We start from the raw sequence: 22,787 nt of genomic DNA on the forward strand, positions 1-22,787 counted from the left end.
GAGCACAGGCAGGTGGGCCAGCCAGGGCTACACAGTGAGACCCTGTCTCAAACAAACAAACACAGGCATGGTGGCACACAGCTTTAATCCCAGCACTCGGGGACAGAGGCAGGTGGATCTCTGTGAGTTTGAGGCCAGCCAGGTCTATGCAGAGACCCTTGTTTCAAAACAAAAAACAATAATAAATAAATAAATAAAATCCAAAGACACATACCACGAGGACAGTCATCCTCATCGGAGCCCACACTGCTGTAGAAACCCTATGACCTAACCACAGAAAAGCAAATATGTCCACTTTAGGCTCACACCTGCTCCAATCCTAGGCTACTCCACTAGATTTTACCCATAATTCACATGTGACTTTCATTAAAATGTTTTACCACTGACACTGAAATGTACCCTTTAACACAAAAACTCAGATTACAGGAGAAATGTACGTGAACTTGTACTCCACAGGAGCAGAGCTGCCTATAAGGAAGGCAGGATTGCCTGTTCAGGTCGGAGCCTCCATGATGCCTGAGGTGATGGACGACAGATGTGTAGTTCTGCTGCAGGAGCAGATAAAGTCTCATCACTCACAGTGGACACTTTAAGAACAGACTGGAGAAACAAAATCCTAATGTCAATCATTGCTTCTTTGTGAGGAGAAAAACAAAACACTCTAACAACTTTTGGAACAATAAACAACAGAGCTGGAAGTTTAGAGAACTTCACTGCCTTAGCAGTGATGACTTCTCTGTGATAAAGCAAAGAAGGAGCAAACCTACTCTACCTGCGAACACAAGTCCCCCGGGGCCTTAGTGCTTAACTTTCCAAAAAGGGAAAGGGATTATCACAGAAAAAAATGACAGATTCGAAGGTACTGTTTTCCCTCAAGGAAGCAAAGCCAATTCTTGCAACACTTCCCCAAACACACACACACACACACACACACACACACACACACACACACACACCACACACATACATCACACACATACCACACACATACATCACACACACAACACACATACATCACACACACAACACACATACATCACACACACACACACACACACACCACACACATACATCACACACATACCACACACATACATCACACACACAACACACATACATCACACACACAACACACACACATCACACACACACACAACACACACACATCACACACACAACACACACATACATCACACACACACAACACACACATACATACACACACATCACACACATACACACACACATACACACACACATACATCTCACACACACACATACATCTCACACACACACACACACACCACACATATACACACCACACACACATACACACACATCACACACACATACCACATACATACATACACATACATACATACACACACACACACACACACACACACACACACACACACCCCACAGGGGTTAGTGATCAGATCGATCATGCCATGTCAACATATCTTTGACATGTGGTCACTCAACGTATGTAGACTTATTGGTAAGGCAATATATAACAACACTTAGATGTTTTATAGAATTACAGTATGTACAAGTGACTTCTGGTATTCACAAGATACCTCACATTTCTAATACTGCTTCTGCACTTGAAGTCATTTTTAGTTGCTGAATCTGTGAAGTGTCGTAATCACCAAGAAAGGGGTTCGAGACCAACAAAAGAAGCATGGATGAGTAATGCCCAGGTTTCTCAATTATTTTTGGTGTGTCTTTCATGAGATCACATTTTTCCCTAGTGAAGAAAAATCAATTTTATTTGTGAAACCATCAAACTCTTACCCTACTTGGGGAACCAATTTTCTGATAGCAAATTCCCAAAACAATTTATTCCAATGGCAAAAGACCATGTGCCCTACTAGTGCTTCCAAAGACTATGAAAGTACATAAATATGTATTCACAGTGAAGTTATGAGTAAAACAAACCACACAAAAACAAACACAGAGAATGTACAGTTATCTGGAGGAGAGAAAACAGTATTTGTTTATATCCAGTCTTCCTTTGCCAAAATGATTTTGACAACAAAATTTACTAATTTTTTAATCTGAGATTTTCTGTCTACTAACTTAGACAAATATACAGCAGATTAACTGTTTACCGGATACTTTAATTAGTTGGGGTTTTTTTTTATGCTTAGGATTTATACCTAAATCTTTCATGTTCTTCAGAAAAGACATTAAGTGATGTTTCCTCTTGGTGTTATTGAACCCAAAATAAAAGCAAGACACATATTTAAAGTCTGCTCTAAAGCTATAAAACGTCTCCAGGAAAAGTATGCCAGCGAGCCCCACCATGCTGCTTTCCCACTCTGTTCCTTGGGATGGAGGTCTCGCTTTCCTGTCCAGGCTAGACCCAAACCAGTGGTCCCCCTGCCTCAGTCACTCAGGGGCCACAGCTACCAGTGCACACTGAGCCCAGCTTGCATTTTAGGTCAAACTTGATGAAAATATTTTCATGTTTTGAGATGTAGATAAAATACAAGTAAGAAAGAAATTTAAAAATTTCCAAGCTCCAGTTTCTTTTAAATGATAAGACTCTAGCCAAAAATAAAGATAAACCCGAGTTTATTGTAAGATTTAACCTCTATATCTCTTCTTTATCCTATTTTCCTTTAAAGATAATTTTATCAATATTAATAAAAAATTTATAGAATTTTTAGAATAAGCTATGCTTGTTGGTATAACAATTAGGAAAGAAATATACAAGACATATTTTAAAATTGAACTAAAAGACTGTACAAGAAAAACGTAAGTGAAATAGCTGTAATTTCCATGTTTCAGTTTCCACCGTTGAATTATAAAATTCTTTACAGAAATGTAGTCCCACGGCATACAACAACCTTTAATATATTATTTAACAGAAACTCTGACTTGTTATTTTAATGTTGAACACTCATTACATTTAACCATGCTTTATATAACTCTAAGCTTGAAATGACAGAAGTTCTGAAAAACCAAGTGGCCTAGTCCCAACTCTATGTACTATTGTGTTCTCGCCACAGGATAATGCTAAATATAATGGTTGATTTCAGCCTATTGCCATGAGTGTGAAAACACATCAAGAGAAATATTTTAAAAATCATTTTTAGTAAGTTTAAGTAGCAAACAGCTTTCCTCTGAGAGGGCAGAGAACTGTCTAGTCGGTGCTGGGCTTTCTGAACACTGGCCTCCTGCAGATCCACCAGCATCTGGCCCAGGGAGGAGAGCCAGCACAAACCAGTCTATGAGGAACTCATGGGGGAGAATAAAGACAAAACTGATGTTTTAAACAACAGAGAACTAAAGATTCCAGGCATTATGAGTATCTGCTTAGCTTTTAATAGGAACAAAAAATTAGATGTGTATGACCAAATCCACAGCATTGCGTCGAAGAGTACAAAATGCAAACCATGCTGCAGGCAAAATAACTTAGCTAGTTATATTAGATGACAAAAAACCATGCACCACAAAGGAGATTTAAAACACTACACAAACATGGCTAGGTAACACACTTGCAAGAAACAAAAGAATGAACACTCTTTAGAAACAGCAAAGAACTCAACTGATTTAGTAGTGTTTAAGTAATAGGTCCTTTTATATAAAGCTTTCAAAATCATATTTTAAATTCATGCTTTGGGTTAAACCTTGGAATGTGGTCCTGTAATTTTATTTAGCTTTTAAAAGTGCTTATTGTGAGATATACATTAAACTAGCAAAGATATTCCTGCTCAGAGCTTAGCAGAACTATATGCATCCCCTCAACCTTCTGGAGAACCCGATGGGCAAGGGCCGGACTGCACTCAGCTACTGGTACCTAGGAGCTCCTCGGCCAGCAACAGCCCAGCTAAAACAGGAGCTGACCTGGTGTTTCCAAGAAGGCTACAGTGCACAACTAGATACTAATTTACTAACCTTTCGAACAACTCCGCCTTAAGTAATAACGACCATCCGAAAGATACAATCATTTTATTTCCTCCTCTTTCGTGTCACAGTGTCTGTCTTTGAAGACAACCCAACATGCCTTTGGTGTACAGTTGCCTTTACACATGTAGCTGTGTGGATGCAACACTTACAGATGCTTCTTAACACAGACTCCCCTGCCTATGCATTACAGGACATTATTATTACATGTAATGTTTCTTTTTTACAGGCTAATACAGTCAAGCAGCAGTGTAACTTTAAGAAAAGTCAGATCCTGCTACTCTGACTTACTGTGGGATTACTTTTTTAAAAAATCATATAGCCATGTATGTTACAGATGAAAAACTTAAACTGAGCTAGAAAAATGTACCTATCGTAGAATATCACAAATAGTACATCTGTCTGTGAGTATGGTTACGTAACTCCCCCATTCATTTTAAAATAAAACTGCTTAATATCGAGGAAAGAAGAGATTTTTTTTTTCAGTTTTTCTCTTTCTATCATTCCTAAAATAAGGATTCTTTCACAGGAAATGAGTGATGCAAGGATTCTTGAAAGCAAAGCTTGTTGTTCTCCAGGGGATGCTGCCTCGCCCTGGAAGTCAATGCCCAGCTGTGTAGGATATGATAAAAATGGGAAATGCCACTAGCAGCAGGGATTCTAAACTTTTTAACAATACCGCAGAGTCAGCCACAACTAAGAACTGGGTCTACAGGCAAGGAGCATGGCCTCCGGGAAATGTGGACTGAATTCTCTGCTTTGAGGATATGAAGATGTAGCCATGGAGATGGTGACTTAATCATGATGTACAGCTGGTCCACAACCTAGAGTCTAGGTTCAAATTCCCTTTGATTTAATAAACCTCCAACGGAAAAAATAAAGAGCAATAAAAAATAAAAGCATGTAAATATCAAGACATTGGCCATGCATTAGTATTTCAAACAGAAAACAACTGTAATTAAATACCAGAATCCTCTTCAAGCGGCTTTCCCTCTCTCCTAAGACATAATTACTCTCAGACATAATTTTCAAACACCTGTCATTTAAAGGAAAATAAGAAATCTGATGTAGCTCACACCACTCATCATGAAAAAGAAAATAAAAAACCCATATGGCTCATCATGATCACCAGATAAAGGGGGGAATGGAGGGCACACACATCAGAGTTCTGCTCGTTTCAGAACTATGTGGCCTCCAGTCTAGGGCCAATTTCCATCTCTAACCCTGAACAGATCTGCTGTCCTGAAATCACACTGAACCAAGACTCCGCAGGGCCTCACGCAAACGCCTACTCTGACAATGACGAGATGCCAAACCCTGAACACACTTTCACAGTGCACAACAAGAGACTTAATCTCTGCATTCCTGAAGATTCAACTGTGTTTTCCTTCTTTACTGCGTACTGGTAGCTTTCGGAGGGAAACCACCCAAATGTTTACAAAGAGCTGTAATAACTAGGGGCATAACTAAAGACTGGGCGTCAAAAGCTGAGCAGCAATAAGCCCTGCCATGAGTTCAGTTCCCATTCGGCAGCGCAGTAACTGCTGGGGAAGAGCCCCATCAGTCAGCTCTGGAACCAACAGCCTTCCTTCATGCCCACACTGGGAACAACCTCCAGAATAATTCAGAACCAAAACGATTCTTCAAAAGATACTAGGATCTATGCTTACTTGCTTATTTTTTTAAACACTGCCATTAGAATTAGCAAAGTATAAAATAGTAGAGGATTTTACAGACAAGGAACTAGTACGTCAATAATGAGTTCAAACGTGCACACACAGGCTATGCCTCTGTATGTCTCTGAAGTTCTGACAACTCAGTTTTTGTCCTTGACAAATACTATCTGAGTAGTATTTAATCCTTAGCCTTACACAATCTCTTTAACCCATAAAGTCATTCAGATACCTTTTCAGACACTATACTGCATTCTTGGGCATTGCTAAATGTTAACTAGTTAATATTAAATGTTAAATAGACTATGAATTGAAATTAGAATAGAGAATATCGATTTTAAACTATTTTTCTCTGTGTAAACTTCAAACATAAACACAAATGCACACAACTCCACCACTACTATTATATGCAATTGTGCAGCTACCAAATCAAAAACAACAGCAAAACAGCCTTCACTTCTGGCTTTAACATGAACTCAGAACTTACATAAACTTTTAGACTACTCAAGAGCACATGTCTATATATGGCGGGAACACTGAGAAGATAGGGTCTCATCTCATAGCCCAGGGTGGCTTTGAACTAGTAAAGCTCTTGTCTCAGCCCCCTTATGGAGTGTTGAGACATGAGTTGCCCCCTGGCTGTTATTTTCTCACCGTCACAAACTTAATCCTTTAGTTAGTTAAGCATGCAGTTATTACTCAATCACATCCACAGGCCAGGGTTAGATAATGGGAACATTTTTGCTGACAATCTAAAATATTAATGCAAAGACAAGTCTTTAAGCATTCTATTTCGAACAAGCAAGGAGTCCTGTCAAATAGATGCTTTGGTCTTTGCAACATCTGCCAAACAACACTGGAAAATAGTACTGTACCAAAACTATCAGGGGTCTCTGCTGATGATACCTCCTTCGCACGCTTCACAATGACCATCTCGGGTTTGGGAAATCTGCATGCTAAAAACATTCTAAAATCAGAATACAGTCAAGCAATGGAGTCATTACAATGTGTGGAAAAATAAAATATGGAAGAATTTTAAAGCTCTACAGGCAGTCTTTCCTATGCACAGAACTGTAAAACTGGCAATGCAGTATTAAATGGTACTGTCATAATAGCCAATGGGGGGCTAGGTGTAGCTCCAAAGTACAGCGCTTGTCTAGTGGGTGAAGCCCTGGGGTGTCTTAGTTCTCCAGCACTAAATAATAATAATAATAACAACAACAATAATAACAATAACAAGTAGGAAATTTTTAAATTGTTCTGTGACCTTAAAGATTTATCCCCTACCCCCATGACCCAGGAGCAGTGGCACATGTCTATAACCACGGCACTAAGGAGGCAGAGGCAGATGGATCAAGAGTTAAGGCCAGCCTGGACCACAAAGTAAGTCCCAGGGCTGCCTGAGCTTAGTGAAACCCTGTCTTAAAATAGAAAAAGGAAAGGGGAGAGAGGGGGCAGGTGCACCTGTGTGGAAGCCAGAGGACAACTGCTATCACGTGACACTAGAACCAGGAGTGACTGAAGCTATCAAAATGTCATTACCCTGGTCTCAGGCCTCTGGCAAACCAGCCATCACAATGCTTCCTCCTCCTCCCCCCTCCTCCTCCCCCCTCCTCCTCCTCTTCCTCCCCCCTCCCTTCCCTCTCCTCTCTAAGACAGGCCTCACTATAATAGTTGGCCTGGGATTAGAAGTGTGTGCTCTCACACTCAGTTCACACTCTTCATTTCTTGGATGCACCACTTTGCTTTTCCCCATCAATTCCTTGTTCATTCGTTCATGTGTTTGATTGCTGTTTGTTGTGACAGGGTTGTAGTGCATTGCCCCAGGTGGCTTAAACTCCTGAGTTCAAATAACCCTCTTGCCTCATTCTCCCAAGCAGTTACAGCTACAGTCATGTGCGACCATGCTTGCTCTTCAGTTCAGAGTGTTGATTACCCACTCTGTGAAATGTTCCATGAGCTTGTCACTAGGAGACAAGGAGGAAACACAACTGCATACTTTTCTGTCTGACAATGAAGTGAAGACTGGATATACACTACCCAAATATGAACACAGTGTGATGAGACTGGTCAGGATCATCACACACCAGTGTTTACAGAGTGATTTGTGAACTGAGGCGCACAACACAATTTGTAGAAAAGTTTGTACTTTACACAATTATTCAAGGATAAAAATTGCAGCCATGTTGTTGGTGACTGATATTACTTAACGAAAGCATCATCATTTAAATCCTGGGAACCATATGAAACAGAAATTGCCTATGCAAATGAAAATGGATTATTTAGTAAATTATGCATAAATGCTACATATGCAAATTAAGAAAGTATTTTCCTTAGAAGTTAAATGTATTCAATTTTACTAGCATTCGGCTAAAATCCTAGGGTTTACTAATCTATGATGAAGTCAAGTTCATCTGTTAAACCTCGAATTTAAAACTAAGGGAATTTTACCATAGATTGACTAGAAAGTTTTTTCAGTCTGTCTTCCCACTTACGACTGAAAAACAAAACAAACCTGAAGAGTCATCTTTTAAAAAACTCACAGAAAATTGTCCCTGATATCAGAGTTATACACATAGAGTTGGCAGAATGTAAAATAAAAATAGGCACAGGTAAGTAGAGAGCAGGAATGCATCATGTGACCTTCCAGCAGAGAAGGGCTCTGGGCTTAGCCTTAAAGCACTGCGAATTTTAAGCAAGTGGGAGAGGATGTAGTCCAACAGTCATGAGATGAGACTGAGCCAGGCAGGCATCTATGCAAATGGTGAGAAAGGCAGAGGGATACACAACAGGGTCTCACAGCCAAGGCAGGGTAGAGGGTAAGTGCACAGAAGGGCCGGGGGCAATCTGGAACAAGGTATTGCCATCCACTCTGGTTGAGAAGGGCTTCCTTCTACGTGGCAGAGTGGGTGTCGGTGCCCAAACTAGAGAGAAAGAGCGTCTGCACGAGACAGCGTCAGCAGTGCTGGTGGTGGTACCCTGGTGACAGACACAATCAGTGACTAGAAAACAGACACACTGAGAATACTGGGAGTCACCGCGCCCCATCCTGTGGCTATTATATTCTTGGTACCCACTCTTCTGCAATGTTCCCTGAGCCTGGCTACAGATGTCCCATCTACTGCTGACGACTCAGTGACTTACTCTCAGCACGTTGAGCAGTCACGTAGACCTGCATTAACCACTAGCTGACAGAATAAGAAGCTTCTCTGACCAAGCCTGGGAGCAGCACATATAAATATTTAGAAAGAAGTGTGACAACATGACCACTTAGAAAAGCAATATCAATAGGTTCTCCCCTTGGGCCTATGGCTTCTCCAGACCGGAGTTTTCAGTACCAGGCATGACTTCAATCCCACGGAGAGTGGTTGGTAACCCCATAAACTGTCTTGCCTTTACTGTACCAGTAGGCACATCTTGACTGGCAGGTCAGTATTACAGCCTGCAGGATCCAGTACTGGGTAAGATCACTGATGTCTCCCTGCCCCCCTCCACATCCCCAGAAGCCTGTACATCACCTTCTAGCACTGGGAAAGCTAGCCAGCAGGGAGAGAGAGTTTCCTGGCCAGGTCAAGATTGATTTCATCAGGCCCTACAACCAATGAGGCATCTTCAGCAACAGGGTCTTGCAATCTAGTTGTCCTGGGTAACATAACAGGGACAGCAGTGACAGCCACTATTGTATGGATGACTCTGGAGCCTCCTGGCCAATAACTCATAGGGAGATGACCTGTACACAGCACTGAGATCGTCGCTAATCAACTGTCTCCTGGGAGCAGCACTGTTCACTCAGGTAGTGGCACCTGTCCAAATCCCCCCCCCCCCCAGTTTTCTTTTAATTGCATTTTTAATTAGTTTACAAACTAGTAGGATTTCCTAAGACTTCTTCACACATCCTTAGTCTTGGTTAACCCTTTTCCAATACCTCCTCTCCTCCAGCAAAGTGTTCTTGTTTGTAGGAAAGGCATACCAAAGTACTCTGGTCGTAGTAAACACTGGGCTATCTGTACGATACAATCCTCAGCTGCCTGAAGTCCTACGTGGAGATGCCTCTCAGCAGCCACTGGCTTGTGGGGTGGAGGGGTGGGACAGAAAGGCTGCAGTTGGAGAATAATACATCTGATTTACCTGAGGCTCTATACTCTGCCCAGAGCAGTCTGCAGCCAACAGTCCCTCTTCACACAAGTAGAAGCCAAAAACTCTCAGCTACTTCCGAAGAGTGAAGAAGGGTCATCCCAACTCCAGAACTCCCCATGGGAGCAGCTGAGTCTTCTCTTCAGACTATACCAAAACTCTATCTCTTGCCCTGCCGAAGCCAGGCCTGGGTCTCCCTTTCTCTCCTAAAGTAAGGACTGCAGCAACAGTACCCAATATACTTTCTGCCTGCTAATCTTTGTCTCACAGACTGCTTCCCAGGGAACTGGAACAAATGACTGAGATAACAGGGCTTCATCCCACAAATTCATTTTCTAATGATTCGGGGAAGGAAAAGATGTTTATTGAACAATACTTGGAAGTCTGTAAACATGAGATTGTTCCCAAAAATTCTAAATAATCAAAAATAAGTGCAGAAAACACAGGAGGAGAATAGCATTTCAAAAAACAAATGAAAATGCTCTGTGTCTGGAGGCATATTCCCTGAGGAAATACTTCACTGGCGAGTAGGTTCTAGACAGCAACAGGAAATAGAATAAAAAGTAATCCAACCATGCATCACCTAATAGAGACACATCTGAGAAAAGCGTTGTCAGGAAATTTCAGTTGTGCAAACATCACAGAGTGTGTTTAAACAGTGATGCTCTCACCAGGCAATTCTGTATTTCTGGAGCACCATGGTACATGAGGTTCATCACTGCAATGACTTGAATGTAGTCTGATTTACCTCCAAGGGTGCACTGACTGGTCCCCAGGGTAGTGCTGCTGGGGGTGACAGAGCCTCTACAAGGCCGAGTTCCTTAGGTCATCCTTGGGGATATGCCCTAGAAAGGGATTATGGGAACCTATGAGATCCAAGATCTGTCTGTCTCTCATGCACGTCCTCCCTCCACTGCCCCTGACGTCCTGTTTGGAGTTCCACCTCTGTGGGAGCCCGTTCTCGGGTTCCTCGTGGCTTTACCCAGCAGGTCTGCATAGAGGATGATTAGGACCACGGGCCTGAGTGCAGGTGTCTGGGATGGTCTGCACTTGACTGTGCTGGGGGAGGAGGTCTTTTGCTCCACCCCTTGGCATCTCTATAAAAACCCTGGGGCAGAGACAGTCGGGCCGTTGGAATAGGTTCCAGGCCCTCTCGAGGCTATCCTTTATTTTCTGTTTATCTCCACGATATTCTCCGCAATAAATCCTTCTATCTAATATTTCCTGCTGCTCGCACTCAAGAAAACTCTGGGGAACTGTGGGGGTGGTGGGTAAACGCCCCACACACCTCTTATACCTCTGCCCTCCCACTAATGGCGTTCCCAGGACTCCCATGCTAATGTCTGCACCATGCAGGAATGAAGCCAAGAGGCAGCTGCAGAGCTTGAATAGCTAGGCTGTGTACTCTGCCTCTAAAACTCCAAGCTAAGTAAGTTTTACCTTTTAATAAAATTAGCTGTCTCATGTGTTCACTATAGCAATACAAATCTGACATTGGGCACAGCATCATTATGTGGCATTTGTTATACGATATTCATTTCTCAAAGGTGATTGCTATGTAGCTACAAAAACCAAGTTAACAGGTCACATTTTCTAATGTCTTTAAGAAGCAAGCCCCTTCAAAGCAGAGATAAAAGTTCTAGGATAATACATTTTTAAATATAAGATCATTCACATGTGTAAATATAATTCTACCATTTTGCAAAATGCACCACATCTTATATCATGGTAACATTTGCTTACACTTCTCAACTCAAATGTACCTACATTTACTATCTTCATGGTAGTTTTCTACTATCTTAGAACAAATAAAGAAAAAGCTCTAACTTTTGTTATTTCAAATACAGTCCCTGAACCTGTACAGCATGGAAATCCCTGGGAACTCATGAGGAAGTATAAAGCCTTTAAATCTACTGAGACAGACTCTTCATTTATATCATTGTTAAACTACATCTGCTTTCCACTGAAATACAGAGAGCTACAAAGAACATCATCCACCTTTATAATAAAATAAAACCAAAGTCAATTCACATTTAAAGCTTATTTCAGACCCCTAAGAGAACTGTGGTCACAGGGCAAGCAACTGGAACCTTGTCAAGAGCCTACAAGGGCAGAGGAGACATTAGCAGTTGTTTACCTGGGACAGATGCAACCATACACCATTAGTAGAGTCCAGCTGGAACAGATGAAGAGCAAGGAAAGGCAGCCTGAAGGCTGATTGGGGTACAGAGATGCTCGCACACGCTTAGACTGTAGATTCTGCCTGCACCTTCTTGAAGGTTTCTACCCAAAATTACACACAATGAACCCAAAGTGTCTCTGGCAGTGCTGACCCATAACGCACAGCCGCTGTACCTTGGTTCTGACTGCCACGCAAGGCCAGCAAACACGGCCTGAAAGACCCTGGATCAAATTCACGTCTACTATTCCCACTTTCCCCCTCCTCCTAGGAACACAGACACAGAGCTATCTGAATTCAATATCCCACCTGTAAGACCACCCGGTGCCCCCCAAAACTGACTTTTACAGTTTCTGGGTTTAAATTGCTCATAGCTGATGATTTATCTAAATACAAACTAGACTTTGCTCACCTTTTCTGCATCTGGTGCAAATGTAAATGCTGGCAAATTCCAATCTGCCTATAAACTTCTCACCAAGAACAGGTCCCACCTGCGAAACGACCACACACTTTCCACAGAATGCTGCCAAAAGGGTGTGATTTGTTTACATGGGAAATTTAAGTTTTTCGTAATGAAATTTTTAATTACTTTTCAGTTTCCTTCAAACCTGTAGAAAGCACAGAGTAGACTTCTGAGATTACAAATGGAAGATAACCCTCTAGACAGGTGTCTACACAGTGGTCACTTTTGTTGCTGGTTACAGGAAAGATGTTAAAATATCCTGCTGCGAAGCCATGATTCAAAGGACAGCACAAGAAGAATATTATTTTCCAATTTGCAAATAAATTGAGGGTCAGGATGGGTAGAGACAGAGAAAACAAGATATCTGAATTCACACAGCTTGGGAATTATGACTGTGATGAACTAGAATCCTACTCAGGAACCACCTGTGGAAATGAGCACATGAACAAATTAACTCATGTTAGGTAAGTTCAGACTCTAACCTATAAGTACAGAAAAGGTCAGGTAAAATCTAGCCCCACAGCTCCCTCTGTACCCCAAGCTCCCTTTACAGTGTTAAACCCTTTCTTAGCCACTTTTTAGCCAACTATATGTGGCTGCTCCCCATGTGACCATCACAAACTACTTCTGAGAAAGATATTGCTCCCTTTTGTTCTTAAACCCCCCACCCAAGTGCCCCCCTCACCATCTGAACTGCCAGATCACCCGCTCATCTGAAATGCTCTCTTCATTCCTTAGCCTCCAAAACACATTACACTATTTTTCCATCTCTCCAGACAGTCATGCCCATCTAACTCTGGTTTTTCTTCCTCTCCTCATCCAGCAATCACTGGTGTGTCTCAGCTTCTCCTTTCTTCCCACTCACTCTGTCTGAACTCTAGTGTCCACACACCCAACGAACACTCAATAGTTCTCCATAATGATCTCACAAGTATACCATATACAGAAAGCTATGGGTGAACTCAAACACTCGTTTCCTGACTTTTCCAAACTTTTACATAATCTTATTAACTTCGCTGCACACTGAGGTCCCTTACTGACAAAGTAATGATGCCATGTTGGCTTATATATATTGAATATGTATTTGTGCAAATATACAGAAGACAGACTAGGGTATGTTACCAGCTGAGCATGGAAATGCAGGCCTACAATGTCAGCACTCAGGAGGCAGGAGGATAGTGAGCTTGGGACAACCCTATCTCAAAAACATAAGCAAACACAAAAAAGATAACACTGGCAAATTCTGGTTTTGGTTTTGGTTTTTGGTTATTTGGATATTCATCCCAGTACAATTATTCAAAAAGGAAGGGTAAGAATTGAGGTTTAAAGCCAGGCAAAGCAGAGTTATAACTCAAATACGACATGCAGCTTAAAAAATCTTGGGCAAAGTACTCTTAGCCTCTGTTTCTTAATCTAAAAATAAAGATAACATCTTCCAAGAGTAGTAAACAAGGTAAGCATATGAAAATTCAGTTCAGTGTGTCCAGTATCCATCCAATAACCTACACACAGCAGTAGTATGAAGATGTGCTTACAACAGCAATGCCTACAGCAATAATACACAACAAAAATTCAGAAGTTACGTAACAAAATTCCAGACCGACTTTTAAATAACAGGTTTTTTTAACATGCTAAATAGTCTATCCTGCAATTCAGAGGAAAACAGGAAATCTGAACTAAGCCAAGAACATCATTCTAACTTAAATTTCTAGCAGCTTAAAGATTCATAAAAAGCAATGCCCCAGACAACTGCTTTTTGGATGTTTAGAACAATGATAATCCAGCCATAACCCAGATATTATTAATAAAAACACTCAAGAAAGATCTTCACTGAGAAAGTTGAGGCTGGGTCTATAACCACGTGACAGATGTCACTGGTTGACTAGAAAGACAAATGAGTATTGGTCCCTGAAGTGTCAATCAAGATTAAACCTTCTGGGGGGATGGAGGGACACAAGGTTTTGTTTTATTAATAAAAGAAAAGTAAGTTATAACCACCGTGGAATAGTAACAAAAAGCACAATGGCACACATCAGGAACAGTAGCAGAAATGCCAAGCAGCACACCTCCTCACAGAGCAGAAAAGAGCCACCAGGAGTGAATGAGAACAGTAGAATGTGTGAGTGCCCTGGGGGGAGGTGGGAAGCAGGCTAAGCCCAGCACACTTCACTCTCACTAGAGAGTGAAGACAGTCTATGCCACCTAAAACAGCTGTGCTCGGCAGGCATTTAGTGTAATGACTAGTGTGTCTACAAAGAGAAAGAAGTAGCTTCAGAGAAAACCACTGCACCAAAATACAGTATAGAAGGATTCTACATTTAGCAGAAGGTACACTGTACACATTCTCACATTTTATCTAAGGCAGAGAAGGGAATATGTTCAAACTGGAGTACATCAAAAGCCAGAAGAATCAATGTTTCATAGTTTCCCTGCAAACGCTTTTTACAAGAGCCTCACATTAATCAGACTGTTTGAGGTGACTTTAACATGTAACTACTTGTTACAAGATTATGTGCCTTAACTTAAGGAAGACATAAAGCAACAAGCCAAAGACAAGGTTAGAATCCTGTAAAGCTACAACTGATTAATTCAACTGACTTGAGTAATATGCTAAGAAACTTGCACTCAGGGATTTGGTCTCTGTTTGTTCCAGTGATTTTATAAGCAGGCACGCCACAGGAAAGCAGACAAGAATGTGATTATGCAAACATCACTGTTTTTAGAAAAATGAAATCTCTCCTAATAATGACTTACTATCAGGTCATACCCAACATTCAATATCATGCAGTTCCTTTCAGTTCCATGAAACCCTATTCATGATCCTATATATCACCGACTTTATAGTGTTCTAACTTTGCTACCCACAAATTTATTCATTAAAAACTTGCTTGCCATAACTGCTATTTAAAAAAAAAGAAGTAAAAACGCCAAATGGTAAATTAAAGTAGGGTGACATTTAATTAATTTGAAAGCCGTATTCTCTAACTTTCTAGTGTTTAGAATTTAGTTAAAGGAAAAAACAACACAATCAAGGAAAACAGTTATCAATAAAGTTCATTGATTGGACAGATGAGAAGTTGACTAGTTAGATCAAGAAGCACCCTCTGTCCTCCTCAGGACACAAACACATGTAAAATAACACAGAGAAGGAAGGCCAAAGGCCTGTGGCTAATGGCAAGCACAAAGAAGATGTGAGGAGAGACAAGCCCGAAGAGCTGAAGAAACAACTTCAACGTTTCATATGACGATGTCTCTCAGCCAAGAGGTTTTGATAAGTCTCTTTCTACAAGGCTTTCTCCACATTCTCTACCATCCAAGAAACACTGAGCGACTTCAGTTAGAGACATTTTTGGCCAACACAACTAGGAGAGTGTGGAAGGGGGCCACCAGCAAATGGTAGGCATAGGACAGGAATGCTGCTAAGTAGCCTATGAGAGAGACAGTCCCCCACAGCAAAGAATTACCCAGCCCAAAATGCCACCACGCAGAAAGTGAGAAATCCTGACAAAGAGAGAGGAACGCTGTATATCTCAGTATCCAAAAAGAATCATTGTACTGGCACCTGGTACAGGAACAAATGTTCAAAAGGGGGTCTTATACCCTTATAAAAGCTAACATAATGATCTGCAAACCCTTCAACAGAAAATTCGTTTAATATACAGATATAAAGGAACTCCAGTGATTAGGCAGGATCACTCACATAAAATGCTATCTAAGCTCTCTTTCCTTGAATCTGGAACGGCCCTAGTGATGTGCTTTCTTGATGAATAGCATGCAGCAAAAGGGGCAGCATGGGCTTTTCAGACTAGGTCATAACAAGTCTGTAGGAAGCTGGATAAGGGACCTCAAAGATGTCCACAGCCTTATCCTCCGACCTTTGAATATGCTACCTGTATAGTAAAGGGACTTTACAGACGTAATTTAAGATTTTAGGAGAGATTATTCTGCATTGTCTGGTTGGGTCCTTAAATGTTGTCACAAGCTTTGTAAAGTGACATGTGCAATGAGGGTTATCCAGGGCATAATAATGGCTAATGGAAAACTAAATGTAGTCCCAAGAGTCCTTACAAAGGGAAGGGGAAAGAAAGAAGACAATACAACAATCAAAACAGAGATTCAAGTGACGGGGCCAAGAGCCAAGGAATGCTAAAAGTTGGAAGAAGAAAGGAACAGATTCTCCCCAGAGACTCCACGAGGACGGGGCCTTGCTGACAAGCACCCTTCAAGACTCACTTTGGACCCTGAGTTGCCAAAACTCTCCAAGAGTAACAGCTTGCTGTTTTAAGCACCTTAAGCATGGAAAAGGTGCTAACTTGTTACAGCAGCAATAGGAAATGGATACAAAGTTTTATAGCTTCTCTGATCCCTCTTGGAACATTTTCCCTAGGCGTTCCAACCTATTACCTAAAGCCCTTCTGAAACGCCACTGTCACGTTACTGAGGAATCCTGTATCTGCCTGGGTGCGTAGTTCCAGGAGTGCCCAGGCCCCTGTGTGTAAATTCTTCTGGGACCCTCCAGCTAACCGATCCTGCCCTCTAGCTGAGCCCAGGTGGGGCCACCCCTCCCATATTCCTCTTTTATTATCTCAACTAAGGTACTGAAATGTCTTTAGTCATGTGTCTTAATTGACAGAGGAAATGCTTTTCTCTTTGAGCCAAAGCTAGGGCTAGCCCAATCGATGCCAGAGGCTAGAACGTGGACACACCTGCTTCTTTCTCATAGAATCCTGAGGGACAGGCTATGGAGAACAGGGAGAGAGTTTTTAAAGGTACAAGACCCCTAGGAGAGCAATCTCCATGGAAAAACTTGGTCATGTGTAAGGACTCTACATGTCCAGCCCAAGAGCTGCCAGACTTTCATTTTGTCAAAGGCCTTTAGGCTACTTGCCAACACTCCGAACAGAGAGGCTTGGCCTACCATAAATAACAATCACAAAGGGGGAGGAGTGAAGAGATACAGTTTAGAATTAGATGAGTACTATGGATTACATAAGTAGTGAGACAAACTTTAAAAGTACATAATTACAGTGTACCCGGAGAAACAAAAACTGTCAGCTAATGAGTCTGCTGATGACAGAAAAAATGCACTATTCACCTTGAAATGGCTTTCTTTTTCTTTTTAGAGTAAAGCACAAACACACTCGGTCCCGTCCCCGTCCCCATCCCCCTCCCCCCCCACAATGTGGGGAAATCGCAGGGTAAGCACACCCTGAGTGCCATGGATGAGCCTCACCCTAGGAAAACTACTCACTTGACCGTGGTAACGCCTCTGCCAGGTAACTGCCACCTTGGTATAACTTATTTGCCATACAAAAAACTCTTTTTTAAAAATCTAAATACATTTAACAACAATATTCCCTAAGAAGCTTTTTTTCAAATCTCATCTCTTATGATAGCTCTCCCAAAGCCAGCTCCTGTCTTACATAACTCTACAGTCACTGTTCATTAAACCTCAGTAAGTATGGCAATCAGCCTCCAACATGACCCCAGTGGCTCCCAATCTCTGATGCAATATTCACATCCTGTATAGGAACCTCCTACAAGGTACCACAGCAAACAAGAGATGGTACTTCTAAGACTGCACTATAAAAGCCTGGCTTCCAGACCTCCTTCCTTCACTGAGCACCCATCTTCCCTCCCTCGTCTCTCCAGGAATTCCGTCTCAAAAGCTATCAGCCCTGGAGAAAGGTCCATACAGCAAAGATCCAACACTGCCAGCCAACAGCCGTGTGAGTGAGTCCTGCTCGGAATGAATCCTCCAGGCCCAGCCAAGATCTCAAAAAGCCAAAAGCTTGGTTTCCATATGGTGAAAGACTACGAATAAGAAATACCCATGTAAGTGGCTCAAGATTTCAGAACATTAGAAACTGTGAGGGGCTCGTTCTACATTTCTGTGTTTTGATAAAATTTGTTTTATAGTATCAGATAACGACTAATTCAATGACCACTACCTTGGTTCAAAAGCAAAATGCACTTTTAAAGGTTTTTAAAATAATTATAAACAGAAGTGTTAGTTGCAAAAATGAGGAAGAAGATATTGCCTTAAAAATCTTGGCTAATGCTAAAAGGCAACTGTAATGACATCAGCTTGTCAGGCCCACTTATGACGAAGAGCCAACCTGCTGTCCATGAACGCAGCCTACCTCTGGAAGAGAAAGCAAGTGGCCAGCTCAGAATGCAACATCAACTTTTTCTTCAAACTGGGAAGGAAATCAGTTTATAATTTTAAAATCGAAACAACCCAACTCACTAAGATAAGCTACTCCACAAAGTCAGCCTCACTGGTTGTAAACTGATTCTGCAGTGTGTTATCTTGTCACAAATGTCACCACAGGCCTACCAATAGACGCTGGAGAAAGATAAGGGCCAAGCGCCGAACTTCAGCAGCTCTCACGATCCGTCCCAAAGCAAAGACGATTTTTTTTTTCCTTTCTGTTATGTTCCATCAAAGCCAGAATGCTTCCTCAGATGATCTAAGCACCTTTCCAAGGGCACGCAGGCATTCTATGGTAAGAAACAGCCCTTTCACAGTGACTGTACTTCATTAGAAAGTGTGGTTAGTACTCATGTATTTAGTACATTAGATGGTATTTTAAAACATTATGAAGACGGGCACTTGCCGCCAGGCCTAAGGGCCCCAGTTTCAGCTCCTGGACCAGTATGTTCGGAGGAAAGACTGGATGGCTCCCACACATTGTCCTCTGGCCTCCAAAAGCATGCAGTGTCACACTCACATACAAAAATAAGTGATTAAAATATAATTAAAATTTAACAATCAATACTGAAAAAAGTAAAGAAAAACATGAAAGGTTTTCATTAAAAAAAAACTACAATAATTTCAGCAATAGTATGCATAAGCTGTACACATTCCCAGTGCATAAGATCCCTCGTGTGACTGATGAGCAAGGTAAGTTACTAAGTAAGTCTAGTTATCCACTAACTACATGTAGTGGTGATAAAAACTGTAAGTGAGCACTGAGGCATGCTAAAAGTTAATGCAGCAGCACCTCTAAGTGTCACTTAACTCAAAAGGCAATGATTCAGTCAGTAGCATCAACAATTTAACTGACCAAACTTTAAAGTCCTTTAGCTTATAAACAGGAGGCACTAAACCACCTTTTCTGCTGAACAAACATATGTAAATTACCAACGGTTTCCTCAAATGACTTAGATCATTAAGCTCCATTGATGTTCATGACCTCCACGGACTTGAGTTTTTAGGTCCTTCCAAGGATATCTAAAACCATCTTAGACTTATTTATTTTTTCCACCTTAGATTTAAACGTACTGCCGTCATTGGGAAATGTGGCACTCCCACCTGACACACTGCTGGCCTGTGCAAAAATAGTAACGCATGAGGTAAAAGTTAGCAAGTCAAGTATTGTGGAACATGCTTTTCAATAACTGCTATACAATTCTATTCACAGGGCCCTCCAAGCTCGCAACATGCTGACAATGTAGAATGTCCAAGATCTTGCTTTTGAGAAGGGAAAATGAATGTTTACCTAGTCTTGCCTGAGTGACAAAATGTGACCTTCTAAGACATGACTACCTACACTGTTTTTCAGAGAGCACATTTTTAAGCTACACATAGAAAACACACATAGACTAAAAATATGCTAGTATTCAATTATGATTTCCCATAACATTGTGCTTTACTAACTGAATTGATTGGGATGTTGCCTTTTTCCTGTAAAAAGCACTGTGGGTGAATAATGCTTGAAATTATCCACTACTGTATATCAGTTCACAACTCCCTAAACTAGAAAAAAAAATTAAAGTAGTTAAAGGGTACAACTAATAAGAAGTTTCTTCAGTAATAAAGGGAAGCCATGCTAATATGAGGTAGAATTCACTTTGCTCTCGAGCATAGGCCAATGACAAACTCTCAAGATGCTTGACAGACACATTCCAAATTAATGTGCTCCATACGTCAGAACCTATGGAGTGTTTATATATTATACAGTACCAACTTCGACTATCTAAAAACTTTCCAACGCATTCGAATGTAATATAAAATAGTAGCTGGGCGTTTTTTGTGTATTCAACAGAATTTCCGTAGCAAAAAAGATACATTTGAAGACTGAATCCATTTCGGTCTTTGCATCCTTTCAAGTCTTTTTCTGAACTTTTAGCCTTTTCACCTGCACTCAATTCTGACCTACCACATTCCGCACTTGTCTTAAAAATATCCTATCTTAACATGTGTTTAAAATTAGCTTTTCTTTCATCCTTTCCCAGTTATTTTTAAGTAGAAGTGTGTTTTTCATTTTCAAGCCCCAGAGTCCCTAACCTCCACCACCCAAAAACTCACTTCGTTCTTCCCAACTCCAAGGAAACAAAACATTGGAGTTCAATTTGAATCTCCGGGCTTCCAGTACACTCAGTGGCTGGCTCGATACATTCTTTCTATTTCCCCGAGAAGAGGTTGCCTTGGGCCGTTCCTCAAGCAGATGTGAGTAACAATACACAACCTAGAGCATCCCTGTCTCGGGAAGCTACACCCCTTTTCGGGGGGACATCCACACACCTTCAAGAAAGTTTCCTCTCGCCTGCCTAGTTCGTAGCACTTTCTTAGAGCAGGCAGGGCATGCCACCCGCATGGGTGGCACGTTCTCAGGAAGACACCAGCGGCTTAGGGAATGGAGGGCTGAAGAGAAGAGGCACGGGACCAACCAAATCACAATCCCAAGAGTCAGCTGGCATTTCAGGCTGAAGCTCCTGAATTCCATGGCTAGGGAGGCCCCACAGCCAGGCTTGTTGGCCCCAGCTGCCTGGCACGATCCGCGCGTGTCCTACCTGCCCTGGGGGACACTCGGGAGGTGGAAAGTTTCCCCTTTCGGCCGTCCCAGGCGCGGGGCCAGCGGGTGGGGAGGCGACAGGGGGTCCGAGAACGAGGTCTTCCCAGGCGGCCCCACCCGCTTACCTTGGGCGATGGCAATGGACTCGAAGCGGTGCAGCTCTTTGAGCAAGCAGCTCCTCTCGGTGGAGTGCAGACTGTAGATGAAGTCGCGCGCGCCCTGCGCCGTGTTCAGCGCCTCCATGGGCTCCTTCTTGGGGTGGGTGCCCAGGAGCCGGGGACCGCCGGGGACCCCGAGCGCCAGCGGCCCCCGGCCGCAGCCGCACCAGGACGGCGGGCGGGGCGCGGCGGCAGGGCCCGGCCTCAGGCTGCGCACCGTCCGGCTCCCCAGCAGCGGCAGCAGCCGGGACATGGCGTTGGAGCGCGACCCCCGCGGCAGTCCCAAGGCTTCGTCCGGCTTCGGACGCCGCTGGACAGAGAGAGGCTCAGGAGCTGGGCTCAGCCCGGCCCCGCCCCGGGTCCTCCAGACGCACGGCCCGGGCGCCCGGCACCATGCACTCGGCGGGCCCGCACGGCGACCGCCTCCCTGCCGTGCCCGCTCCGCTTCCCGCAGGCCCGGAGCCCGGGAAAACTTTCTGTGCCGCGGCCGGGCTGGGAGCTCGGAGCGGGCGGGCGGTGCGGGCGGGCGCCTCCCGGTTGAGGAGGAGCGGCGGCGCGGGCGGGCGGGCGGGCTCGGCGAGCGTGTCTGATCTTCCAGAGGGATGAGTCACCGCGCGCCGCCCTCCTCCGGCGCCGCCCTCCGCCGCCGGCCGCTTTCCCACCCTCTGGCCTCGCGCTGTCCCCACTCGGTAGGGCTGCGGCGCCCTCAAAGCAACCGCGCCTTCACTCAGGCCGTAGCCGCAGCCGCCACCCCTAGCGGCGGAGCCCGGGATAACAGGACGGGGCGACAGAGAGGAGGCGGGGCGACGGGGAGGAGGCGGGGCTTGGGCGGAGCTACGCAGGCGCAAAGTCGCCCGGGGTGGGGGGGGAGCGCGCAAGTCTCCGCCCACTCCCTTGCGTAGAGAGGGAAGGAAGGGGCTCGTACGCGGTCAGATGGTATCAGTCTGTGTTAAATGCACTGCAGGGACCAGCAAAACAGTTTAGGACCCGCGGCCGGCGGGGTGCTACAGCTGCTGCGCTGCTCTCCGCAGCCTCGTCCTAAATCTGGAGCTGGGATGGCCCTGGCGGAGCAGCGGGGCGGCTGAGAGCCTGGGGTGGGGAGGTCGCCGTGCCAGCCCAGGCCTGTGGGAAAAGGAGCACAAAGAGCCGCGCCCTTCGCGGACTCCGTGCCCACCGCAGCCAGACAGCACGGCGCTAAAACGCCCTCTCTGGCTGCTCCCTGTGGAAGAAGGCAGGGCCGGTTCTACCCGTCCCCCAAGATGAGGCGGGTTTGAGACTGAGACTTCAAGGTTTGGGGAGGAAAACACCGCTCCCTGGCCTGGTGACAGCTGCTTACTTGCAGAATGCTCATTCTGGAACCAGAGGCAAAAATGTAGTTTAAAAAAAATAAATAAGTAAAAACGTTTTTGAGTGGTCTCTAGTGATTTACGTCTCTCTTTGTGCCACGCAGAGGAGAAAATTCCG

General features: G+C 43.5%; 1 protein-coding gene across 1 annotated transcript in view; it reads right to left on the reverse strand.

Moving 5' to 3' along the window:
* Tmem65 (transmembrane protein 65) overlaps positions 1 to 21,874 on the reverse strand; it is a 39,639-nt gene extending 17,765 nt beyond the window's left edge. Inside the window, exon 1 of the mRNA XM_052747862.1 lies at positions 21,291 to 21,874. Coding sequence (XP_052603822.1) covers positions 21,291 to 21,576 — 286 coding nt within the window. The 5' untranslated portion in view covers positions 21,577 to 21,874. The remainder of the gene's footprint in view (positions 1 to 21,290) is intronic.
* Positions 21,875 to 22,787: the final 913 nt, after the last annotated feature.

Source organism: Peromyscus californicus, unplaced genomic scaffold, assembly GCF_007827085.1.
Source record: "Peromyscus californicus insignis strain IS unplaced genomic scaffold, ASM782708v3 Scaffold_20__1_contigs__length_68692818, whole genome shotgun sequence".
In the NCBI taxonomy this organism is placed as follows: domain Eukaryota; kingdom Metazoa; phylum Chordata; class Mammalia; order Rodentia; family Cricetidae; genus Peromyscus; species Peromyscus californicus.